Consider the following 21,453-nt stretch of genomic DNA (forward strand, 5'->3'; position numbering starts at 1 on the left):
GAGGAGTTAGACTCTGCTGCACGATTGCTGCCTCAATGTGACAATTAACCTGCACGCACGCTCACGCACGGGACATCAGGCGCAGGTGCGTGGAGGCGCTCCCACGCAGCTGAGCGTGCCTCCGTTGATGACGGGACGCGTGCGCCTTTGGAGGCTAAAACACCAAACTACATCGAGGCGAGGACAAGAGAGGATATCGTGATCGTGTGTGTATGTGTGTGGATTTTTTTTGGAATCTCCCACCTCCCCACTACACACCCCATCGCCACCAACCCTCACTCCTCTCCACGGGACAGCATGCATGCTGGAGTGGGAGCTCGATCGTCTTATACCCACGCCGATTTGAATGCTAGAGCTTTGGAAATAATGAGGATCGTGTCTGTATCGGGTTGCCTGTGAAGAAAAAAAAAAGAGAGAATCAACTAAAAGGCGATCAGGTGGCCCTTTTCCCTTCGCCAAATTTCAAGGACGGTGGATCGGACAAATATTTAGATTAGGAGAGGGAAAAAAAGTGGCCGAGAGGAGAAAGAAGCCATGGAACAGGACGACACAGTGAAGGCGTCCAAGAAGAAGAAGAGCATCATGGCGAAAATGTTTAAAGTTCGCAAAAGGAGGGAGATGCTGTTTGTCCAGGTGTGCTTCATCTGCAGTGCCCTCATCGTGGCGTGGACCATGTCGGCGCTTTTGACCAAAGCAGGTGAGTACGTGGACGATACACACACACACAAACGATATCTGCATTATAATCACGCACCACAACAATCGGATCGAGCAGCGACACACGTGATTGCAACATTGGCGTCCTCCCTTCATAACCACCATTCTCCATCTCAAAAAAGCGATCCATCTTTAATGTGCACATGCTTTTACAATTACAATCCTTTTTTTCGATGATGCTCGGTATTGCCGCAGTGTGCGCGCCGTGGCAGATGCACATTTTAATTTGGAGAGAAGGCACAAGCGCGTAATCACAGCGCACACGCGCGCCTCCTGCTTCACATGCACACGCGGATGGGAATCTGTTTAATTTGTCGTTTTTTTTTTGCTGCACGATCCACTTTAACTGTCCACCATGGTCACTACCACCCCCTTTAAGAGACCCATGTACGCATATATAGCGATGGAGGGTTTATTATATCAGATTTAGCACCCTTCTGCATGTACGTAATGCAATCTAATATAAATTCAAGCAATATTTGAGAAGGAAGGTCATGTGTGATGTCCCACGCATCCATCATCTTCAAATGTAAGCCGCCACCTCACGTCAAAAGTCTTCTCTTTAGGCCTGTGCAAACACTGACATGCCGAGCATCCCAAACGCAGCATCGCGAGTGGTTATGTAATACAACCGCCAACCTTGGGAATTTTGTGAAGCATTTTTGCAGAAACAAGAGTGATCTGAGGTCAACTTGTGGGAAAATGTGCATAGAAAATGCATCTATTTGGCTTGTCCATGTATTAAGTGTAAGATGTAAGAGTCTTAATGTCAGTTTGTTCACATTATGCATGGTAGTAGAACCAAAATGCTTTAATTTACATTTTTTTTAAGGATGTTATGGTCAATATTTTGAATAATAAGTGTCACAGAGAATTTGCACTGTTGCTGATTTGTGAGGATTTTGCAACTTTTTTCTCCCATCTGAAAAATACAGAACACTAGATCAGTTATAGTCGTAATATTTTGCAAAATATACCACCAGTGAAGGCATGCAGATGTATAAATTGCTATTATGCGATTTAGAAATGAAAATACTAACTACTCCTTTTCTATTAGCTATCATTAGCATAGGTCAAAGTACCTAGAAAATATGCAAGCAATATTGTTATTAGTATGTGGAGTAGGTGCAACAAGATGGTGGCAAATGAAAATGAAGCGCCTCAACTTACTCCAACACCAAGATAACACTAGAAGGAGTTACAACAGTGCAGTTATTACTTAAAGTGCCTCAGTTTCCTTGAAATCCATTGTTTGGTGGCATGTATTGATCAAGAAAAAGCATTTTGGACCAAACTCAATTTGCGGAAGCCGCCATGGTGGTGTCCGAATGACGTCCATCTTCAATTTGTGACAGTTGCTTCCAACATACAAACTTTCAAGGTAATGAACAGCACTAATATGTGCTCAGTGGTCAGTTTTCCCATTGACTTTGTTTCTATGACCTTGAAGCCTTTTCCAATAAGTAGAAATTAACATTAGTTGAAGTATAGTTGATTAAAAAAAACTACAGGTGCTTACACATTTTGTACAAATCAGAGATCCTTGCATGCAAATTGTTGGGTAGTGTTGTAATTGGTGCAGATTAGATTTGCTTTTTACTGTACTCACTTTGAGAAGATTACTGTAAAAAAAATCAGTGCTACTGCCCTATTTAGGCCAAATTGCACTTCAACTAGTACTTGATAATCTTTAAACAAAGTATGACGTTTGTTGTATTTGTTTAGAGAAAGACAAAGAGACATAGACAGGATAAAAATGGTCGTATCATTTTAGTGTGTTGGGTTTTAAAAGCATTCAAATGTCACCCAAGGGGAAAAGGCAAGTCCATTATTTAAGTTTAATGAACTGTTGACAACTTTGAATGATGAATTGAGTTTTCAGCAAAAGTTGTTGATCTACTGTGTTTTTTGTGCTTATTCTAATGTGTTGTTTCTATTTGAACTATAGCTGTATAGCCTTTAAACTTTTTTTAATTGGTCCAGAACACCTCAAACGCCCTCCACAAATGTGACACACTGGTATCATGTGACAAGCCTGATCTGAAATGTATCGAATTGTTGTCAACGTGTCGCTAATGTAGCCCATGGACGCACAGTCGGAGCGCATCTCAGATTAAGCTCTTTTTTGACCCTGTCATGGGATCTGTCCATCTGCACCCACTTAGGCGGCAATGGGGACTACAGAGAGCATCTGTAAATTTGCCTCACTGTCCCGTAGTAGATCTCAGCAGGATACACTGGGACTTTCATTAATTACATTAAAACAAGAGGCTTAAATGATTATTGTGGAATGATATTATACATGCGAGTACAAAGCTTTCATCTCCAAAGGCATTTTTTTTTATTGCTAGCTAAAGTGGGTTTTTTTCCCTACAGCTAATGGTTTGCTTTAATCAGATATGCCTGACCTACGCAGTCACGGCTATGTTGGGATCGTTTTAAGGCAGGTTTGCCAAATGTTTGTGCATAGTACAGCAGAAATCCCTTTTGGACCCAATACCCTATCCATAATTATATCTAATCCAATAGATCTTTCCTAGGATGGTGTCAAGGAGTATGTGCCATCTCACTGATTTACAGTTGTGTTGGTTTTGTAAAAGATCCAGATGGATGACATTTAATGTAACTCTCCTGGGTCACAGAGCCATAAAAGTTGGGTGAGACTAGGTCTAGAATGCTGATGGGAAAATTGTATCCGTTTGTGATAGTCATGACTGTTTAAGAATTTAATTTTGGGTTTAGATCAGACAAACTACGGCCCGCGGGCCGCATCTGGCCCATTAGGCTCTTTAATCTGGTCTGTCGAGGGTGTCCTAATGTATTTTTTTTACCCAAGATGGCGCCGTAAAGCGGAAGCCAGTGGCAGTGGCTCTGTCTACTCCTATTTGTTTTTTCGTGTTTTACAGCCCTTCTATCTTTTTTTTAAATTACATTTTAATATTTCTTAATACATTCCTTTTTACTTTGTACTTTATACTTTTTACTTTAATGAGTGAGTATGTTAATACTTTAGTCCTTTTTTTCCTGTTTATGTTTCATATGTACTCTTAACGAATGCAGTTTTTTTATATGTATCGTATCTTGTGCTGACCCGGTCTGTCTGTCAAATTTTTAACGTCAATGTGGCCCCCGGGCCGAAAAGTTTGCCCACCCCTGGTTTAGACGCATATTTTTGTGTACTAGTGTAGTGTTGTTAAGACGATTGAAGCAGAGCGTGTTCGCTGTTCACAGGCCAGTGAGATTGATGGGCGGATGTTTGTCCTTGCTCGATTCTGCTGCTGGGCTGATTGAACAGAGCTGGGGGATGTCCTCACCAACCTGCCAGCACCCACTTGGCCTTCTCTGCCTGTCAATGTTGTTTCATGTGCAGGCGCTGCCAACGTAGGTTTATTGCGCTTCATTTCGCTGTCAAAAAAAAAAAGAGCCACAAACAAGGTGAAATTTGACCTAGAGCCAAAATGAGTGAGGATGCCTATGTGAGAAGGGCAGGCTCACAAATGGATGGATCAAACGCGGATGTTCAACAATTCTACTTTTCAGCAGAATTGAACTTCTTGTCAAATGCCCCAGAGGTTGCATTATTTGGGTATGTGTTAAAATACTTGCCTGAAGTTGTACACCACTTTAAACCACTGCCACTAATATGTGGCCTGGAAGAAAATTAAATAACAACACTACTCAAATGTTAAGGTCCTCTGTCAGTCATTGGCCCTTGAAATTAACATTTTCAACCTCCCCCTTACGGCCCTCTTGTTGCATATAGTTCTTTTTGGCTTGTTTTACAAGCATATTTAATAATTATCATCTTTTGCCAGCAACTAAATAGTTTTAAGATTGTTGATTATAATTGTTTTAACATTTGAAAAGGAAAGCAGCAGTCAACTGGCATCTAATACTATGTGTGCATCCTTTTTAAAGGTTCCGCTGTACAATGCTTGTTACTGCATCAAAGCATGTAATGGAAATCCCCAGATATCAGACATATCTCCCACTAATACCCATAAGCAGCATGGACGATTAAAACGGAGGATTTTCTTTGGGAACTGTGCTGCTACTACATGTACTGGCAATGATATTTCATCCTGCTTTTGATCCATCAATATTTTGCTTGTCACAAATGCTCAGGTTGAAAAACAATCATGTCATTTTTTCCACTATAGTGATGTCATAGTGTACTCATTCGTTCTAACACGGTTTTCCTTCACAAAATGCTAATGGAAAAGAGGTCTTATTTAATAATGTAAATTAGTTACACTACACACATGCTTCCTTAGTGCTTAAACCAAGAACAAAGTTTTACTTTGTCGAGGAATATTGATGATGTGCTACTTGCGGTCAGTTCCTTCTGACTTAATAGGCTGAAAAAATTACATTTTCAAGGATTGTCATGCACAATTTGGTCAAAGAGGCACTCTACTATAGCACAGTTTTTCCCCTACCTGTCCTTTTTTGGCTGCTTTTGGGACAGAATAGCTAATTTTGGTATTTTAAGTTTATTAGTATTAGTATTAACTGCTTGTACAATCTTGAAAAAGTGCTACCACAACTCAAGGTGAAAATCTGTTGCATATTTATTGACATGTTTCATCCTTGGTTATGGCTACAAGGGAACTTTTCCTAAGACATCAGAGAGTCCTTTACTTGGATGACCAGACAATTACAAGCGTGTAATATTCAAGGATTTTAACCACCAAAATCTGTGCGACCTCACAAGCCAAAGTCACAGTTTGCCATGTTGCATCCCGTTGTACAACAATAATGAGGCCGTTGCGTCACCCTGATCGACTCATCGTTTTGCAAACTGTTTTCTCCTATTCCTTGAGGCCTTGTGTTATTTTTGCAACAGAAAAAAAATCATATCTAGATGGGTTCTCAAGATCTTTTTTTTTTTTACATAAGATATTTGGAACTGCACCACTCATTACAGAGGCTTAAGACTAACACTTCATTTTTGACGCACTCTTGCAATAAGTGTTGTGTATATATAGACCCAGGACACATTTAGCAGATTAAGAATGACCTAGCACTCTCCTTTTTAATGACCAACGATGAGTTCATGTCAAAGTAGTTTCCTAAAACTCAAACCCTCCTTAGGTTCACTCTTTCCTCAGGCATATTGTGAGCAATCTGCTTAAAGGCCTTGTTGGTTTTAAAGCTGTCACATAAACAGTGCTGAGTAAGATTCTTTTTTTTAATGTTTATTCTACAGGTCACGGCATGATAATGGAGGACCATACCAACCTGCAGCACTCGGGGAGGCGGCTAATGGCGATAGGTGCTGAAAATGAAACCGAGCCCAAGAATTGTTCATCACCAGGTAGGCTGAAAAAAAAACACTTAATATATTCTGTCTAGTTTTTTTCAAGCCTTTCATTGTGAGCCAGCATGACTCCTTAAAAAAACTAATGGTGTCCACATAGTTCACTAGCCTGTGCATAAAAATAGCAAATTGGACATTCTTTTTGGAAATTCTATTTATTAATATGCACAAATTATTGCTGTCATAGTCACTTTAACCATTAAAGCACCACTGTAGAATACTGATTCAATTGCATCAGTCTATATACTTTATCATTGATCTCTTTAGAGTTATTAAAACCAGTGGTATTGGAAGCATATTGTAATTATTTGTACTACACTTTTTAAAAGGAAAGTGTTCACAGCACGTGACTTTTCTTTGTAGCGGTATAACTGCAGTGGCTGAATGAATGAATAACTGGATTAAAATCCTAGAGGTTTTCTTGTGCAAAAACCTAATCCTTATAGATTACCTTTTCCTACCGCCGGCTTTCACCAAAAGTCCCCTCATGTGCCAGACTAAACTTCACTTTTTTCCCAGAGCCTCATTAACTTGCAAGGCTTTTTAACTCGCCCCCGCAACCCCTTCGCAGCCCCCCCTCCTCTGCTTTGTCAACGTGAGTCAGTCATACGACTCGTATCGTCTCAGAAATAATCCCGTCATGGACACATGCAATTGCTTTGTAGGAAAAGCGATTTTCTTTGTCTCCAGTAATTATGGGACACATGATTTGATCTGATTGTTCGTGGAATTTCTTTCCAACAATTCTTATCACTTCCATGTCACTTTCATCAATTCTTTATAAAATGGTAATCTCACGTGAATTAATGGTACTTTAAGAAAGTTCCATTGGTTTTTGCATGTATTTCTGATTTGGAACAGCAATATATTAATTATGTAAATTGCCTATCTTTCCCATTGCTTATAATCTCTTTGAAATACTCATAGTGAACAAATATAGCTGTGTATGTTTTAAATTTTGTGTGTAAATGTTAATTTTTCCTATAAATTTAAACTAAAGTATAATGTTAAATTGAGCAATTTGTTTTTTTTTATATCAGCTTGGTGGCTACTTATAATATGACGTAATATTTGAGCAATTTTAGAAATGCATTTTTTTGTAGGGGGCCCACATAATTAACAAATGCCAACAAAGTACATCGGATCACAGAATCAGCTAGTTAACACAGAAAAGCTGTTTTGAAATAAGCAAAGATGTGATCTTTTAAGCATTTAATAAAGTAAATACCAACCGGTTTGATTAAAACAGTAAATTAATGGGTTACTGCTAACTCCTATTACAAATAGGCAATGCAAATGAACTATTCTATTGTAGGAGTAGATAACATATCTCATGAAAGTGTCCAAATTAAGTCTGAAACTTTATAATACTATTTTAGTCATTTGCTCAGAGCCCAAATTTTGAATACCCGGTAGGCAAATGCTAAAATTCCCACTGCATCCCAATGCAATTTGAATGAACATGAATCACCCGTATTGACTCCACAGGGAACTATGGTTGGCCAAGTGGGAAGTGCTAGGTGTAAAAGGATGGAGTCTAGCTAGAATGAGAGGACTCTCCGTAGGCGTGTTTATATGCTGAGCGAGTGCAACTGTCATGGCCCCATTTTAACGGTGCCATATAGATAACACTTGACTTCCCTTTGCTCATCCTTATTGGTCGAGACTGTGTTAGGTACTGCTGCTGATTTGACATTCATCTTAAGTGGCTTTTTATTGCTGTTTCTTCTTAAATGCAATACCTTGTAGTGTACATCCTCAGGCTATACAGTCAATTTTTGACTCGTTACTGGTTTCCTGCATTTTCTTTATGGTTGAAAATGGGCCAGTTTGGAGAGCCAGTTTATGACTAATTTTACAAGTCATTAAAATTTCAATAAAATTGTCTGTTCGCACGGTTAACCTTGTTTCTGAGAGCAGTGGTTTGCTAACTGGGATGCATACAGAATTAGGAAGTTGTCTGATTTCAGTGTTAGAACCAAAAGCACATTGTTCAACATTTTCTTTTTTTTTTTAATTGTTGCTTTTTATTTTTCTCTCGGTTTTTAAAGCAGTTAAGCGAAACATGTGATAACGAGTGTCTCAGTGCGATGACGCGAGCAAGTTATGTAAAACAAAACAATTTGGCATCGCTAAATATATTTCCACCTAGGAAAAGCTGCAAGCATGAAATTAATTTTAAAGATTGCTGGGATTCAGAGGCGAGGGAAAAGCATGTATTTTGTCTAGAAAACTACACATAATGGTAAAAAAAGCATGTACTTTGTCTAGAAAACTACATTAATGGTAAAAAATGGAAGTATTTTGTCTAGAAAACTACAATAAAGGTTAAAAGAGGTGTACTTTGTCTAGAATACTACATTAATGGTAAAATAAGCCTGTACTTTGTCTAGAATACTACATTAATGGTAAAATAAGAATGTACTTTGTCTAGAAAACTACATTGATGGTAAAAACCATGTACTTTGTCTAAGAAACTACATAAATGGTAATATTGAATATTTGAAAATGTTATTGGGCAAATTATGTGGGCATTTTAGATTAAAAAAATCTATATTCATGTATCCATTACATTTTTTTCTATTTGAAATGTGGAGTAATCCTCTACCAATTACTTATATTGGGTAGAAAAATGACTAACTGTCCAAACACTGTTCATTGTAAGCCTATTTAAATGTCATTTGATTTGTCATCCCCATCCTCTCATGCTCAACTGCCCTTGAGCGGGAAAGCTGTAGCGTATTTGTCCTACCTAGTAAGTGCCAACTGTCTGGTCAGGTGTCAATGTGGACTACGAGGTGACCAAATTGACCTGGAAACACCTATGCAGTCACACTAAACTATTTGTAGTACAAAGCTTACTAACATACTTTATTCTTGCTTAAATTATTGATCAGATGACGCTATTCAGTGTTTTTGCTTGTGGGGGAGCGCGTGTTGTACTGCGTAACTCTATAAAATGACGTAATTTTATTTTATAAAGTATATTCGGTAATCCGCTGTACTTTGTTGGCATTGGTTAAGAACAGAAAGTTGCAGTGTTGTAAAAATAAAAAGCAATGGGGCACACAAATGACCAAGTCTGATGTGACGATACGTTATGTTCGAAGCAGCGTTACAAATGCTGTACCTCTTCGTGTGTACACACATCACTGGGTATAAAATATACTGTTTATGTACAAACACATAACTGTGAGATTAGGACAGATGCAATGTGAAGTCTCAGGTGAGTCCTGTTCCACTTCATGAGTCCATATGTGACCAAAAGGTGCTTCTATTTTCACTCCATAATCACAACGCATCAATACTAACCTCACATTTAAATCAAAACATATTCAAGCAGCTTTCCTTGAAACAAGATTAAAAACCAATAGCAAAATAGACTAAATAGGCTAATGTTAAAACAGCCTCAAAAGACATAACAGGCTGTCATGCTCAGAGAGAATGAAAAAAAACCAAGTCATACTTGAGTACTAGTGGCAGGCCCAGCTAAACTATGAAATAGTGTGATTTATAGTCCAAAAAATGTGGCGTATCTTTACTGAAGTGTGACAAACATGAGGAAGTGCAGCAGGAGAAGGGGATGAAGAAGCAAGGGTGACCATGTTGGCAGCGGACACGTGCCCCGCTGTCACGACGCCTATGTCATTTGTTGACCGTGACATTTCCTCTCTCTCTCTCCAGCAATACACGAGTTCCCCGATGACCTTTTTACAAACAACGAACGAAAGAGCGGTGCCATCCTGCTGCACATTGCGGCGGTAAGAAACTACGTTTTTTCTTTTTTTTTAGTTGTTTTTGAGTGTTTTTTTTACTTGGATCACATTGGAAAAAGCACATTTTTTTGGCTGTATTTGTCCAAGGAGTTAGTTGAATATGAATTATAATCATTTTGAAGCACTAACTCAAATCCACTGATGCAGGTCATAAATTGCGTACACTGCTAATGTACTACAGGCGTGCAAGCAAAGGCTATCAAATATTCATTTTTCCTCCTGAAGTGTTCACGATGAAGTCATCCCAAATATTCATAAAGTATTTAAAGTCATTCTCGAATGATATTTTTTTTTTAACCTTGACATGAATCATCATTGACATGAAATAATTTAACATTATTACTGCAGTCATGTTCCATTTTCTTTGTTTTTATTCATATATAATGTATAGTCATTATATGAAATGACTGATTTGTGCCCTACTTAGGTTCGGATGATCTTTAAAATAACACGGTGTATAATTAATTGACATGCAAAGTAATTTGGGATGACCATTTTATTGGAAATGGTATGACTGTGTAGGCAATCCTGTCATTTGACCTTTTATGCGCGGAGCCTTGACAACAAAGAGTACATTTTAAACGACAGTAGAGTTAATGCATTCTACCTTGCGCCTCCTGCATGCTTGAGTACTTAATCACACAAGCGGAGGCGTATTGTCCCTTTAACGCAATGAAAACACAGATGGGCTCTGAAGTTAAAATAAAGGCAAACATAGTCGTTAAAAAACTGTTGGCATAGTTTAACTGTGGTGCAAAAAAATCCAAAAATGCCAAAATCTTGAACAAAACTCAAGCCGATTTAATATTTACACACACTCCTCAGACCTCCCCCTGATGAATTCCAAAACATCCCTGTGCTATACTTCTTGGCAACACCAAAATAACTTTACCTTGACATATAGTAGTACTGTCATCTCAGATCTAGTGTGCTATGCCTGCGCTGCCCCCTGTGGATAGCATAGAGCACAGCAACAGCAGAAGCTTGCGTCCTCCTTGGACCTGATCAAAAATTTATAAATTATACCTCAGTCACCAAAATAGGCCGACTGCTCACCCCCCCCTTCAGCTCCCTCGAGAGTGGGAGCATGCAAACTTCTCCTTCGGGGATCTTACTCCTTTTTAAAGGGGGCACATATACTAAATTGAATGAAAATGGTTTTAGTTTTGTCCTTGTCACGCCGACAAAGTAATTTTTTATAGCCACTAAATTCTAGATGTCATTTAATCTGTGCTAATGTGTTTTTTTAGAGAATAAGTAACTAGAGAATAGGCCAAAACTGTTTGAAAATTTGGCTTGATATTCATGGCATTCAGTGTTGTGACTAAATTAGAGTTGGGTGATCTACTTACCGTATTTTCAGGACTATAAGGCGCATTTAAAAGTCTTAAATGTTCTCCCAAATAGACAGGGCGCCTTATAATCCAGTGTGCTTTATACATAGAAAAACAATTTAAATGTCATTCATTGAGGGTGCGCCTTATAATGTGGTGTGCCTTATAGTTGTGAAAATATGGTATATTGAATTACTTTATATTTTAAATGTGCCCCTTAAAAAGTTATTGTTTCAGCTGAAGTAATTTTTTTGTAAGAATTTTGCCCTAGCTCTACATAAAATATAACATCTGTATTTTTTTTTTTTTTTTAGAAGCATTCATTTTTAATTTTACCTTCTGTCACCCTCCGGCAGGCCCTCTACATGTTCCTGGCACTTGCCATCACGTGCGACGAGTATTTTGTGACGTCACTAGAGAAAATATGTGAGGTACTTGAGGGCACTTTCTTAGTATTTTTTAATGGTGCCCGTTTGTTTTTGTCATAAGCCCATATGTGCTCTATTTGTGGCAGAAACTACATCTCAGTGAAGACGTCGCCGGTGCCACCTTTATGGCTGCCGGGAGCTCTGCGCCGGAGCTTTTTGCTTCAGTCATTGGTATGTGTGCGCGTGTATGTACAGATAGTCGGTGCCAAACTCAATCTGATTGGCTGCCTCCATTTTTGCAGGTGTCTTTATCACGCATGGAGACGTGGGGGTGGGAACCATTGTTGGATCGGCTGTTTTCAACATTCTTTGCATCATTGGAGTTTGTGGTATCTTTGCTGGACAGGTGTGTGTGTGTATGTGTTACAGATGTTCATATCATTTTATTATGGATATTTTGATGTAAATACAATGATGATTTAAATGGAATGGGATCTGTACTAGTAAGATGAAAAATGTTCTTTTCTGTAGGTGGTCGTGCTGACTTGGTGGGCAGTTTTTCGAGATTCTTTCTACTACATACTGTCGGTATTAGCTCTTATAGCAGTAAGTTTCTATCCTCCTAATGACAACAGTTTTCACTTGAAAAATCACTAATATTATCCCCTTCATTTTCTTTTAGTTCATTTATGATGAGAAGATTGTATGGTGAGTAATGTTTAAAGACATTTTCATGTTCAAACTGCAAATCATCAACTTAATTTGGTATTTTAGGGTGTTTTTTTAATCTAATAATTGCCAATGTCCAGGTGGGAATGGTGTTGCATCATTTGAGGAGGAATAGGGTTAAAGGTTAGGGTAGAATGTACATATTGATTCTCCCTTAATTGCGGAGTGCAGCCTGATTCTATGAGAAAGTCTGTCTTTTTTACAGCTTTCCCTGCGTCAAATAGCGTTGGCAAAATGCTTTTTAAATATTCATTAGATTGATTCAATTTTTTATGAATTTTTTCCTTTCTTTCTGAATCTGATCATCAAATCAGAGAGCTATTTGATATAGTAACACTTAAGTCTCTCTGCCACATAATTAGTAGCCATAGTGTATTTGGACTGTTTAGTGATTAAAAATAACATCAATAACTGCCTGTTTGGGAATGTCAATATTACATACTGCAGTCATTGCAGTGCAATACAATTAGCAAATATAGTTGAAGGCCTTTCTGAATTTGTTGGGCACTGGACTGTTATATTTTTAGTTCTGAAATGACTTTACTGAATGTTATCTTGCTTTTCTATGAATGGATATTTTATAATTTGGGGCCTAAACACTTCAATATTTTAATCCGTTCCAAAGTGATCTGAATTACAATTTTTTTGCCTCTTAGGTGGGAAAGTCTCGTGCTGGTCTTCATGTATGCAGGATACATTCTAGTCATGAAGTGAGTTGTTTTATCATTATGTTTCCTTTTAAACCTTTTTATGGGACAACCATTTATTTAAAATCTATTACAATGTGTCCTTGTTAATTTTGTTAACAATATTCCCAACATACCCAGTTCGTCTCCATATGGTGCCAATGATGCGCCTCTAAATGACCAATAAAAAGATCATTTAAACAATTGATTGCCCTGTTACTCTGGGGAAAACAAAATCATCATAAACAGAAATAAAATAAAGTGCACACAACCTTTTGACAATGACTGCATTTTTAAGCGTCATGATATAATACAAAATAGCCAGGAACCCCGACGTGCATGTATGACGTGCAGTCTCAACACATGAGCACCAAACAGCATGTCATAGTGTGTGCGTTGCTGGTAATCTGCGTTGCACTCTCAGCAGCAAGCAGCAGAAGCGGCAGCCTGCTCTCTCGCTGCCACCCGAGGCTTAATCTTTCCCCATGCAGTCCTAAAGGGCACCGGCTTAACCGGATCACTCCTCTCCTTCCTCATTCTGCAGGCAAGACGCACTTGCCAAAGGGGACGCTATTGCTGTCATATGGTGCCCCCCAACCCCCTTTTTTAAGTATCCACTGGCCATTTTAGGTTATTCCTGTCAAAATTTATTTTGCCCCCAAGATGCTTACTCCTCATTTGAAATGGAGGGATGAGAAACGAGCCTGTTTTTTAAAATAAACACAGAATGCTTGGCTTGAAGTCGTTTACACAAACAAAAATAAGCGTATTTATAACACCGTTCTAAATCTAAGATACCGCCATTTTGCTAAGGGCTTACTTATTACATGAATTATGCACACCGTTTGCACTAGAATTTGTTAATGATGAAATGGGTGATGCAAAAAACACAAGCAGTTTCTTTTAGAGTCCAGGGAGTGTTGGAATATTTCCCCAATGCTTTGTAGCCATTTTTTTTTTTTCATTTTTGTACCCTACTTATGTGCCGTTAGAAAAAAATCCAGGTCTGGTATAAAGATTAGGCTGTTGGATAATTTCAATAGTAGCAGTAATGCACCCTAAAACCTAGTTTACTACATATATTACAATTCTACTTCTCATTCATGCATCAGTTTTAGATTTTTTCTTCTTTTAAACTGATCCCAGAAATCAGAGAAAACTTTAGCTTTGAAAGACAACAGAATTGGATTTAAATGAGCCCTAAAAGAGGAGAAATAGAAAGAGCATATTATTCTGAAACTAATCAAAGTATTTCCATACAACGTTACGGGCCATTTACAGGCCATTGTGTTCTACTTATTCAAATGGGACAAACAACAGAGCATCTAATGTCTCTCATATGGTCTTGAAATGGACACTGAAAGGAAAAAATGTCTTCTGACCAAATAAAGAAGCCAATTTTATGCTTTCTTTGCAATGTAATGAAGGTTTTGCCGAGAAGTATAAGACTGCACGCTTTAGAGGCAAACAAGCAATTTCATCTCATTAATATATTTCAAAGAAGTCTTTCATCTCTCTGTTTTAAATGATCCATGCAGATGAGTTTTGGAGTTCCCTGTAAAGTGTCCACTGACCTATTCTTGGACTTTTCTTCTTCCTTCCCCTCTCTAGATTCAATTCTAGTATGCAGTCTTTCTTCGCGGGTAGTTCCAAGAAGAATGTGGCCAATGGTAACGCGGCAACCAGCAGTGAGATGGAGGATGGTAATGCATCTTATTATTGGGATGACGACCCGTCAGTGCCCTTGCTGGCTAAAGGTAAGGTTAATCAGACAGGCCGGGGGAAAAAAACGGGAATTGGCGTGTCTTCCCCATGACTTTCAAATCAAAATTCTTTGGAAAACCTTTCTTTGAGGCTATGTGCTCTAATTGCTTAACACTTGCTTCATTCTAATAGTGTAATTCTTTCCTAATATTGGCAATCTTCCAGTCCTCTGAGCTCACTGAACTGTATTACCTTTACCATTATTCATTTCTCAGTGTGTGACTGACCTATAACCCATATTTTGCTCCCAATTTATGCTTTAATCCAATTTATAGGCTGAGGCTTTGTGGGAGGACCTGGGATGACCCTACAAGAGTCCCTATAATGTGGTTAAGAGAAAACGGCAGCTTTTTTAATCTCACTCTATTAGATCTTGTGACAAAATTAAAGGCAGTGTGCAGCTACCTTGTGGAAAGGAAAGGCTTGAGGTATATGTTTAAAGTAGAATTGGGATTTCCCAGCTATTCTAGCCATGTAATACAAGATGATGTGGCATTTGTTGTGCTATGGTTAGTATTTTGTTGCATGACCAAGGTGCACAATGCATTTCTACATGGTTGAAAAATACATATTCCTCAGTGACAGATCCCACTTGCTAAAGTTAAAATGCCCCTATCCATACATAGGCTAATGGTGTGTGTGTGTTTGACACAAATTAGTATTACAAGCTTTATATATTGTCACAATTGAAAAGTAATACTTCAAATTGATGCAGTTAAAAAATCTGTTTATCTGACGTGTATGAATAATACAATATATTTTCCCAAGTCTAACTTTGAAACCAATTTGTTTGTAATCACTATGTTCTATGGTATATTTTGTTATAATAGGTTGATAGTTTTTGGGGAATATAGTTCAGAGCCATTAGACTGGAATATTTTTGCCTGCAACCTTTTTGGAACAAAAATATTCATTTTGTTCTCTGTAGGCACTTACCTTTTCACTTATTTGTGATATTGCTGAGTAACAATCTAACCCACTGCCTGCCTGTCTGTTTAGCCTTACTAAACTTGCTTTGCTTGATGTCAACAGTTTTAAGCTGCATTCTGTGTGGCATTCTACTTTTCTGCTGCTCCTCTTTTAGTAAGCTCCTCCCTGAAGTGGTGGTAATGACTATGATCTTTATTTACATATTTCATATTACATTTACCCACTTTCATGTATAAAACATAGTCGAATAAGGACAATTTAAGAAAAAAAACTCCATTGCTTTTCAAAGGAGACATAATATTGTCTTGAGTCACCACAAAGTCAAGTAGAAACTTTCCAATCAATTTTGTAGTTAAGTTTCGCTTCTACAGGCAAACTTGAGGTAATTTCAGGATGTGAAATGGAGTTGAATTCCCTGTAGTCATGTGCAAGACTGCAATAGCATCTGTTCTTAATGAAGACCAGCCAAACCGTTGATTCATTTAATTGTAATTGCGTTATAAATCACGTGCTGTAAATAGGCGAGGCTATTACACCAAAATTCATTGAATCAATACAAATAATGAAAAACCTAGTTTGTGGCCATACTACACAACAGCAGATGTACTCTATAGTTTTTGAATAATGACAAAAAGTATATATATTACTTGGACCACACAAAATTGGTTGTGGTAGAGCGCTAAACATTTGTAAAGTTGTATTTTCTATAAAATGTATGCAAATTAGTGTATTTCAAAGGGAGAAAAGTGATGGAGTCTACCATGCTCTAAAGAATCCATCTTTTTATCATTTTTATTACCCAATTCCAGTAAAGCCCACCAAAACGTACAGCCGTGGCTCTGTGGTGATGGTGGACGAGATCATGAACGCCAGCCCTTCCAAGTTTCGCTTTCCCGAAGCCGGTCTGCGGGTCATGGTCACCAGCCACTTTGGACCCAAGACCCGCCTGCGCATGGCAAGCCGCCTCATCATCACCGAGGTACGCGGAGGAGGGAGCCAAAGTGGCGGGCATCGGCGGCAGCTTGTGTTTGCGCATGTACACAGATTTAGTGTCCCTTTTGTGAAAGCGCCAGAAGTTGGTCCAGGCAGCCAACGGCGTGGAGACGCAAGTGATCGACGGCAAGACAGACATGGAAAACGGGAACGTGCCAGAGGACAAACCAAGCCAAGAGAAAGACGAGGAAAGCGGCATCTCCCCGTTTAGACTCCCAAGTACGTGTTGGCTCCGAGGCGTAATCTTAACTGTCCCTGGAGTGAAGGTCTTAATGTGGCAAACACCAATTTTGTTTGTTTTTTTCTGCTTAGAGGGATGTGGCAACAAGATGAAGTGGTTGATCTCATGGCCTCTACTCCTCTTGCTCTTCTTTACCGTCCCAAATTGTGCCAAGCCACGCTGGGAGAGATGCTTCATGCTCTCCTTTATTCTTTCAACTGTCTGGATTGCAATCTTCTCCTACTTGATGGTTTGGATGGTAAGTAGGAGCTTCAACTGTACATGATGACACATCAGCCAGAGTAATTCAGTGATTTTTGACAGTGAGTTTGAGTTAAACACCTGAATCGATGGCTTGCAAAGTTAATTTTCTGTTTGGATGCACGCTGCCAGTGAGTTATTAATTTGACATGTCTCATGTATAGTCTGTAGCACTGAAGTAATGAAATTAGATGTTCCTTTTTTTATACATTTATATATTCTAGCTATCTTTATTTGCTATTGCTGTTATACTGCAGTGATAATTTGACTTTGCTAAAAATATTAATTAATTTAGGTCAATCTTAATTGTATGACAATGCTAAAATTAATTGGTTTACTTAATGTTAGCAGGGTCGCCAAAACGTTTTTGCACTAAAAAAGGCCATTTTCTGTAAACTTATTAGGGCCAAAATCCATACGGAGCACTATCTTTTTTTTAAGGGAATCATATTTTTTTAGTAGCACATCTCTTGTATTTGCTCGAATGATTGATATAGTAATTAAGAATGTCACATAGCCCGAGAGAAAGCTCCCGTCTGTGTGTGAATTTTGTCCTAGAATGTCTTTCTGAAAGTGTTCACCTCTTGCAGGTGACTATAATTGGCTACACTCTGGGAATCCCAGACGTCATCATGGGTATCACCTTCCTGGCAGCAGGCACCAGCGTCCCCGACTGCATTGCAAGTCTCATTGTGGCTCGCCAAGGTCAGTCCCTCCCTGTCATACGGATTAGTCAAACATTGCAATGGAGAAATTGTATTAAATGGAATTAACATACAAATGTGACATAGCCACAATTCTTCGAGCATGACTGACCCCTTCTCACCACTTTGTTTATTTTAGGTTTGGGAGACATGGCTGTTTCTAATACTATTGGTAGTAATGTGTTTGACATTCTAGTGGGACTTGGCGTCCCCTGGGCCATTCAAACCACGTGTGTCGATTATGGATCAGAGGTAATGCTCGCCTTTTTTGCTTTATTCTGTACATGCAAGTGACCTGATGTATATATTTCAGGTGATGATTAACAGTCGAGGACTTGTGTATTCCGTGGTACTTTTGCTGGGATCTGTGGCCCTCGCAGTGAGTTATTGTTATTATTTTATTGATGTGAATCCAATACGATACGAATTTTGCATATGTTCAGAGGTATGAATAATAATGGAATGTAACTTTAATTTAAAAAGTTCAATTTATCTTTGCTTTATGGAACACCTTTCTTTGCCAATTTGTGAAATAGAAATAGTGAAAAGACTAAATGTAATGAGCCAACAATGGAGAAAATTGCAAAACAATTATTTTTAATAGGATGACAGATTGAACTTCATTCTGAATCTACATTGAAAAGGGTTTCATCAATATTTCAACTTATATAATAGCATTTAAAATCAAATACAACTATCCCGTTCTCCAACTTTCAGTGTGACATGACAACACATTTTACTAAACTGCATTAGTGTAGTAAATGTCCTTAATAGCAACAATATAGTTCTAAAATATTAACATTGCATACAACTCTGAATGGGGAATAATAGCACTACAATACTAAATAAAAATCCAATATCTGTCCTGGCCGGTGCACATACGTATGAAGCATCAATCTAATTTTAAAATTGAATTATTAGATTTAACACTTAACACAGCAACATGGATTAATTCCATAGGATAATCCATTTCATGAACTTTTTCATCCAATTATGGAGATGATGGAGACCTTGATTGAAAGGAGAACGTCGTTTCTGCTTTGCATTCTGAACAGGTCCTGGGCATTCACCTGAACAAATGGCGTCTGGACCTGAAGCTGGGCATATATGTTCTCGTCCTGTACGCCATTTTCCTCTGCATTTCGGTCATGATCGAATACAATGTCTTCACCTTTGTCAACCTGCCCATGTGCTTTGAGGATTAACCCCTCGCCATGCTGCAGCAAGACACCAAAAAAAAAAAAATACACCCCCCACAAACCACTACCACTTCTTCTCTACCTTCCATAATATTGGTTGGAGTTGGACCTGTTTCCTTTATTCATTCCTACATCTGTCCACGAGGTGACACACTTGAGTCGTTCTGCCTCTTTTCCCCATCTCACTCAGTGCCGGTCCTTCTATGCTTTTTTGGGAGCACTGCTATCCATCTTTTCTACTGTGTCCATCCTTTTAAGCATGCCTAGGATGGGGATGAAAAATGTACTAGCATCACTCCTCCATTATTGCCATGTTGACAGAATCCTCACAAGGTTTACCGAGAACTCCAGGACCCAAAGAGACAAGCACACCTTTTTTTTGTGTTATACTTTTTTTGTGGCTCCTTGGAGGAGGGCCTAGTCCTTGGCAGCTTCCCTCCTCCAACTTGACACCGGGAACTCCAAACTCTGCCCTTTGCAAACTAAAATATGAGTAACACACACAACTTGTTCAAGTCTGTTTTGGGAATTGTCAGTCCAAACCGGCTAACTTTTTGCAGCACTGCGCAACATTGAACTGTTGTGTACATGGTTTTTCTGTTCCGCATTTGTTTTGCTAATGTCCTCTATTCTTTTTTTGGGTGAATTTCGGAAGGAGACTTTGTTGCAAGTATCTTTTTACCCCAGTTAACTTTACATGTGAGACTGCTACTCATGCTGGCTGGGAAATTTTTGAACAGACGCCGTGAGAGGTGCTGTGTTCAATCAGCCGCGGTTTGCCACTCTCTTCAATGCACGACTTCAGAAGAACCATCTCCGGATCAGTGTGATGGATTTTGATTTGATTTTTCCCCCCCCACATCGTTATTTGAAACCCTGAGGACCCAGACGGATCGCTCTTTGCCGTCTATCTGCTTGACCGCCCCCCCACCCTGGCCAGTAGGCGGGCGCGCGGGGGGTGCCAACTATGTACAGCCACCCGTGATCAGGGACAGCTCTTTTGGAGGGGGCTATCGTGTTGATATGTGAGTTGTATGTAGGTACTGCACTTTAAAAACCATCATCTCATTCTGAATCAACTAGTGCTTCCTTTTAGTGTGCGTGTGTGTGTTTTTGTGTGTGAGAGAGCGGCACGGATGTGCATGTGTGGCCTCACTCTGCCCCCCCCCCCAAAAAAAAAAACTGGAGCCGTTTGAATACATGAGCACACCCGCCTCTTGTCTGCAGTGCATGCTGGGATGTTTAAATGCAGTGCCCCCCCTTCTTTCTTCCCCGTGTACAGGCATCTCTATGGCAACTGCCTGGTCCAGTTTTACAAAAAAAAAACAAAAGTCTAATCGGCAGCTACACAGCAATTTGTTGCAAAATTGCGAGCAATGAGCCGAGCTACGGAGAATTCTGACAAACTGGTGGTGGGCTGGGGGAATATTTCTGTGCCACACATGGCGACAGGCACGTGTATATGCAATCTCAATGTCATGACTTGTGTGTGCGTGACATGAGGCCCAATGCCAGGTCGCTATGATGTTGTCCGTCTAGTACTAAATGTGTGAGCTCACAGGTGTGCATTTTTGGTTGTTTTTTTCATAAATCCTCCCCCTTTTTATGATTGCTGTTGAACTGAGCCAAAGGAAGGACATTTATGGACCCCTTTATATTACAAAGGGGCATAAGAAGCGATATGGAGAATCAATTTTTTTGGAACTTTGTCACTTTAAGAGGACCTGAATGAGAGCACTTAGGGACAAAGTTGGACCCCCCCCTTAAGATGCTTCATCATTTAAATGCTGGATGGAAATGACTACGCAAAGCCCATCTGTAGATATATATATATATATACATTGTTGTCTGGAAACACCACTGTACTCGTTTGGACTACAAAAGTGCGTTTATTGTGTCATTTTCTTTTGTTCTTTAAGGCTGCTATGTGCAGTTCTTTTTCTTGGTTGCCAGGCTGGAGTTTTGTCCTTCACGTTGAGCTTGCATTTGTTTGCAAGTATTTCTTTTTCTTGGAGAAAGTAGGGGGGGGGGGGGAAGTGAAAGGAATTTTTTTGATGCAGTTCTGTGTTCGAAATGATCAAAGTTGTAAGAACGCAGTCACAATTGTGTGTTTCCTTCATTGAATGCGACCTACTGCACTGTGAGCTCTATGTGATGTGGGAGTTTTTGTCACCAATAACTAATGATTAACAAAAAAAATGTTTAATGTAAAGTTAGTTACCATAAAAAAAGATACTCTATAACTTATATGAATGTATTGTCTTGCTATACTGGACATATCCAACCAATGCATTTTACTGTAAAGCAATAATGTGAAGAAAAAATAAAATGGCAACATTGTTCCTGTACATTTTGTCTTGAAATATTTTGCATTACGGAGTGTATTTCAATTATTCGTCACTTGAAAAAACTGGCACTATCCCGTTCATTATTTTGCAGAGTTTAGTGTGCT

The 21,453-nt window shown here is 39.0% G+C and overlaps 1 protein-coding gene across 2 annotated transcripts; it reads left to right on the forward strand.

The window, feature by feature from the left end:
- slc24a4b (solute carrier family 24 member 4b) lies at positions 1–21,349 on the forward strand. Of its 2 annotated transcripts, none has more exons than XM_077711498.1 (17): positions 1–697; positions 5,927–6,034; positions 9,722–9,798; positions 11,504–11,578; positions 11,662–11,746; positions 11,818–11,921; positions 12,047–12,121; positions 12,198–12,223; positions 12,901–12,954; positions 14,542–14,633; positions 16,434–16,603; positions 16,698–16,836; positions 16,930–17,096; positions 17,689–17,803; positions 17,942–18,054; positions 18,116–18,181; positions 18,858–21,349. In XM_077711498.1, exons 1-17 carry the CDS (start codon positions 535–537, stop codon positions 19,005–19,007), a joined length of 1,779 nt encoding a protein of 592 aa, XP_077567624.1. In that variant the 5' UTR covers positions 1–534; the 3' UTR covers positions 19,008–21,349. The 2 variants fall into 2 exon arrangements, with proteins under 2 accessions (XP_077567624.1, XP_077567623.1); XM_077711497.1 differs by having other exon boundaries at positions 2–697; positions 16,692–16,836.
- The last annotated feature ends 104 nt before the right edge of the window (positions 21,350–21,453 follow it).

The sequence above is a fragment of the Stigmatopora nigra genome, unplaced genomic scaffold (assembly GCF_051989575.1).
Source record: "Stigmatopora nigra isolate UIUO_SnigA unplaced genomic scaffold, RoL_Snig_1.1 HiC_scaffold_26, whole genome shotgun sequence".
In the NCBI taxonomy this organism is placed as follows: domain Eukaryota; kingdom Metazoa; phylum Chordata; class Actinopteri; order Syngnathiformes; family Syngnathidae; genus Stigmatopora; species Stigmatopora nigra.

What these genes read in the sequence shown, in the direction of transcription:
- slc24a4b (XM_077711497.1), top strand. Translation starts at nt 535, where the DNA reads ATGGAACAGGACGACACAGTGAAGGCGTCCAAGAAGAAGAAGAGCATC. An exon ending in TCCTGCTGCACATTGCGGCG is followed by an intron (nt 9,799 to 11,503) that starts GTAAGAAACTAC and finishes ACCCTCCGGCAG; the next exon opens with GCCCTCTACATGTTCCTGGC. An exon ending in TATGATGAGAAGATTGTATG is followed by an intron (nt 12,224 to 12,900) that starts GTGAGTAATGTT and finishes TTTGCCTCTTAG; the next exon opens with GTGGGAAAGTCTCGTGCTGG.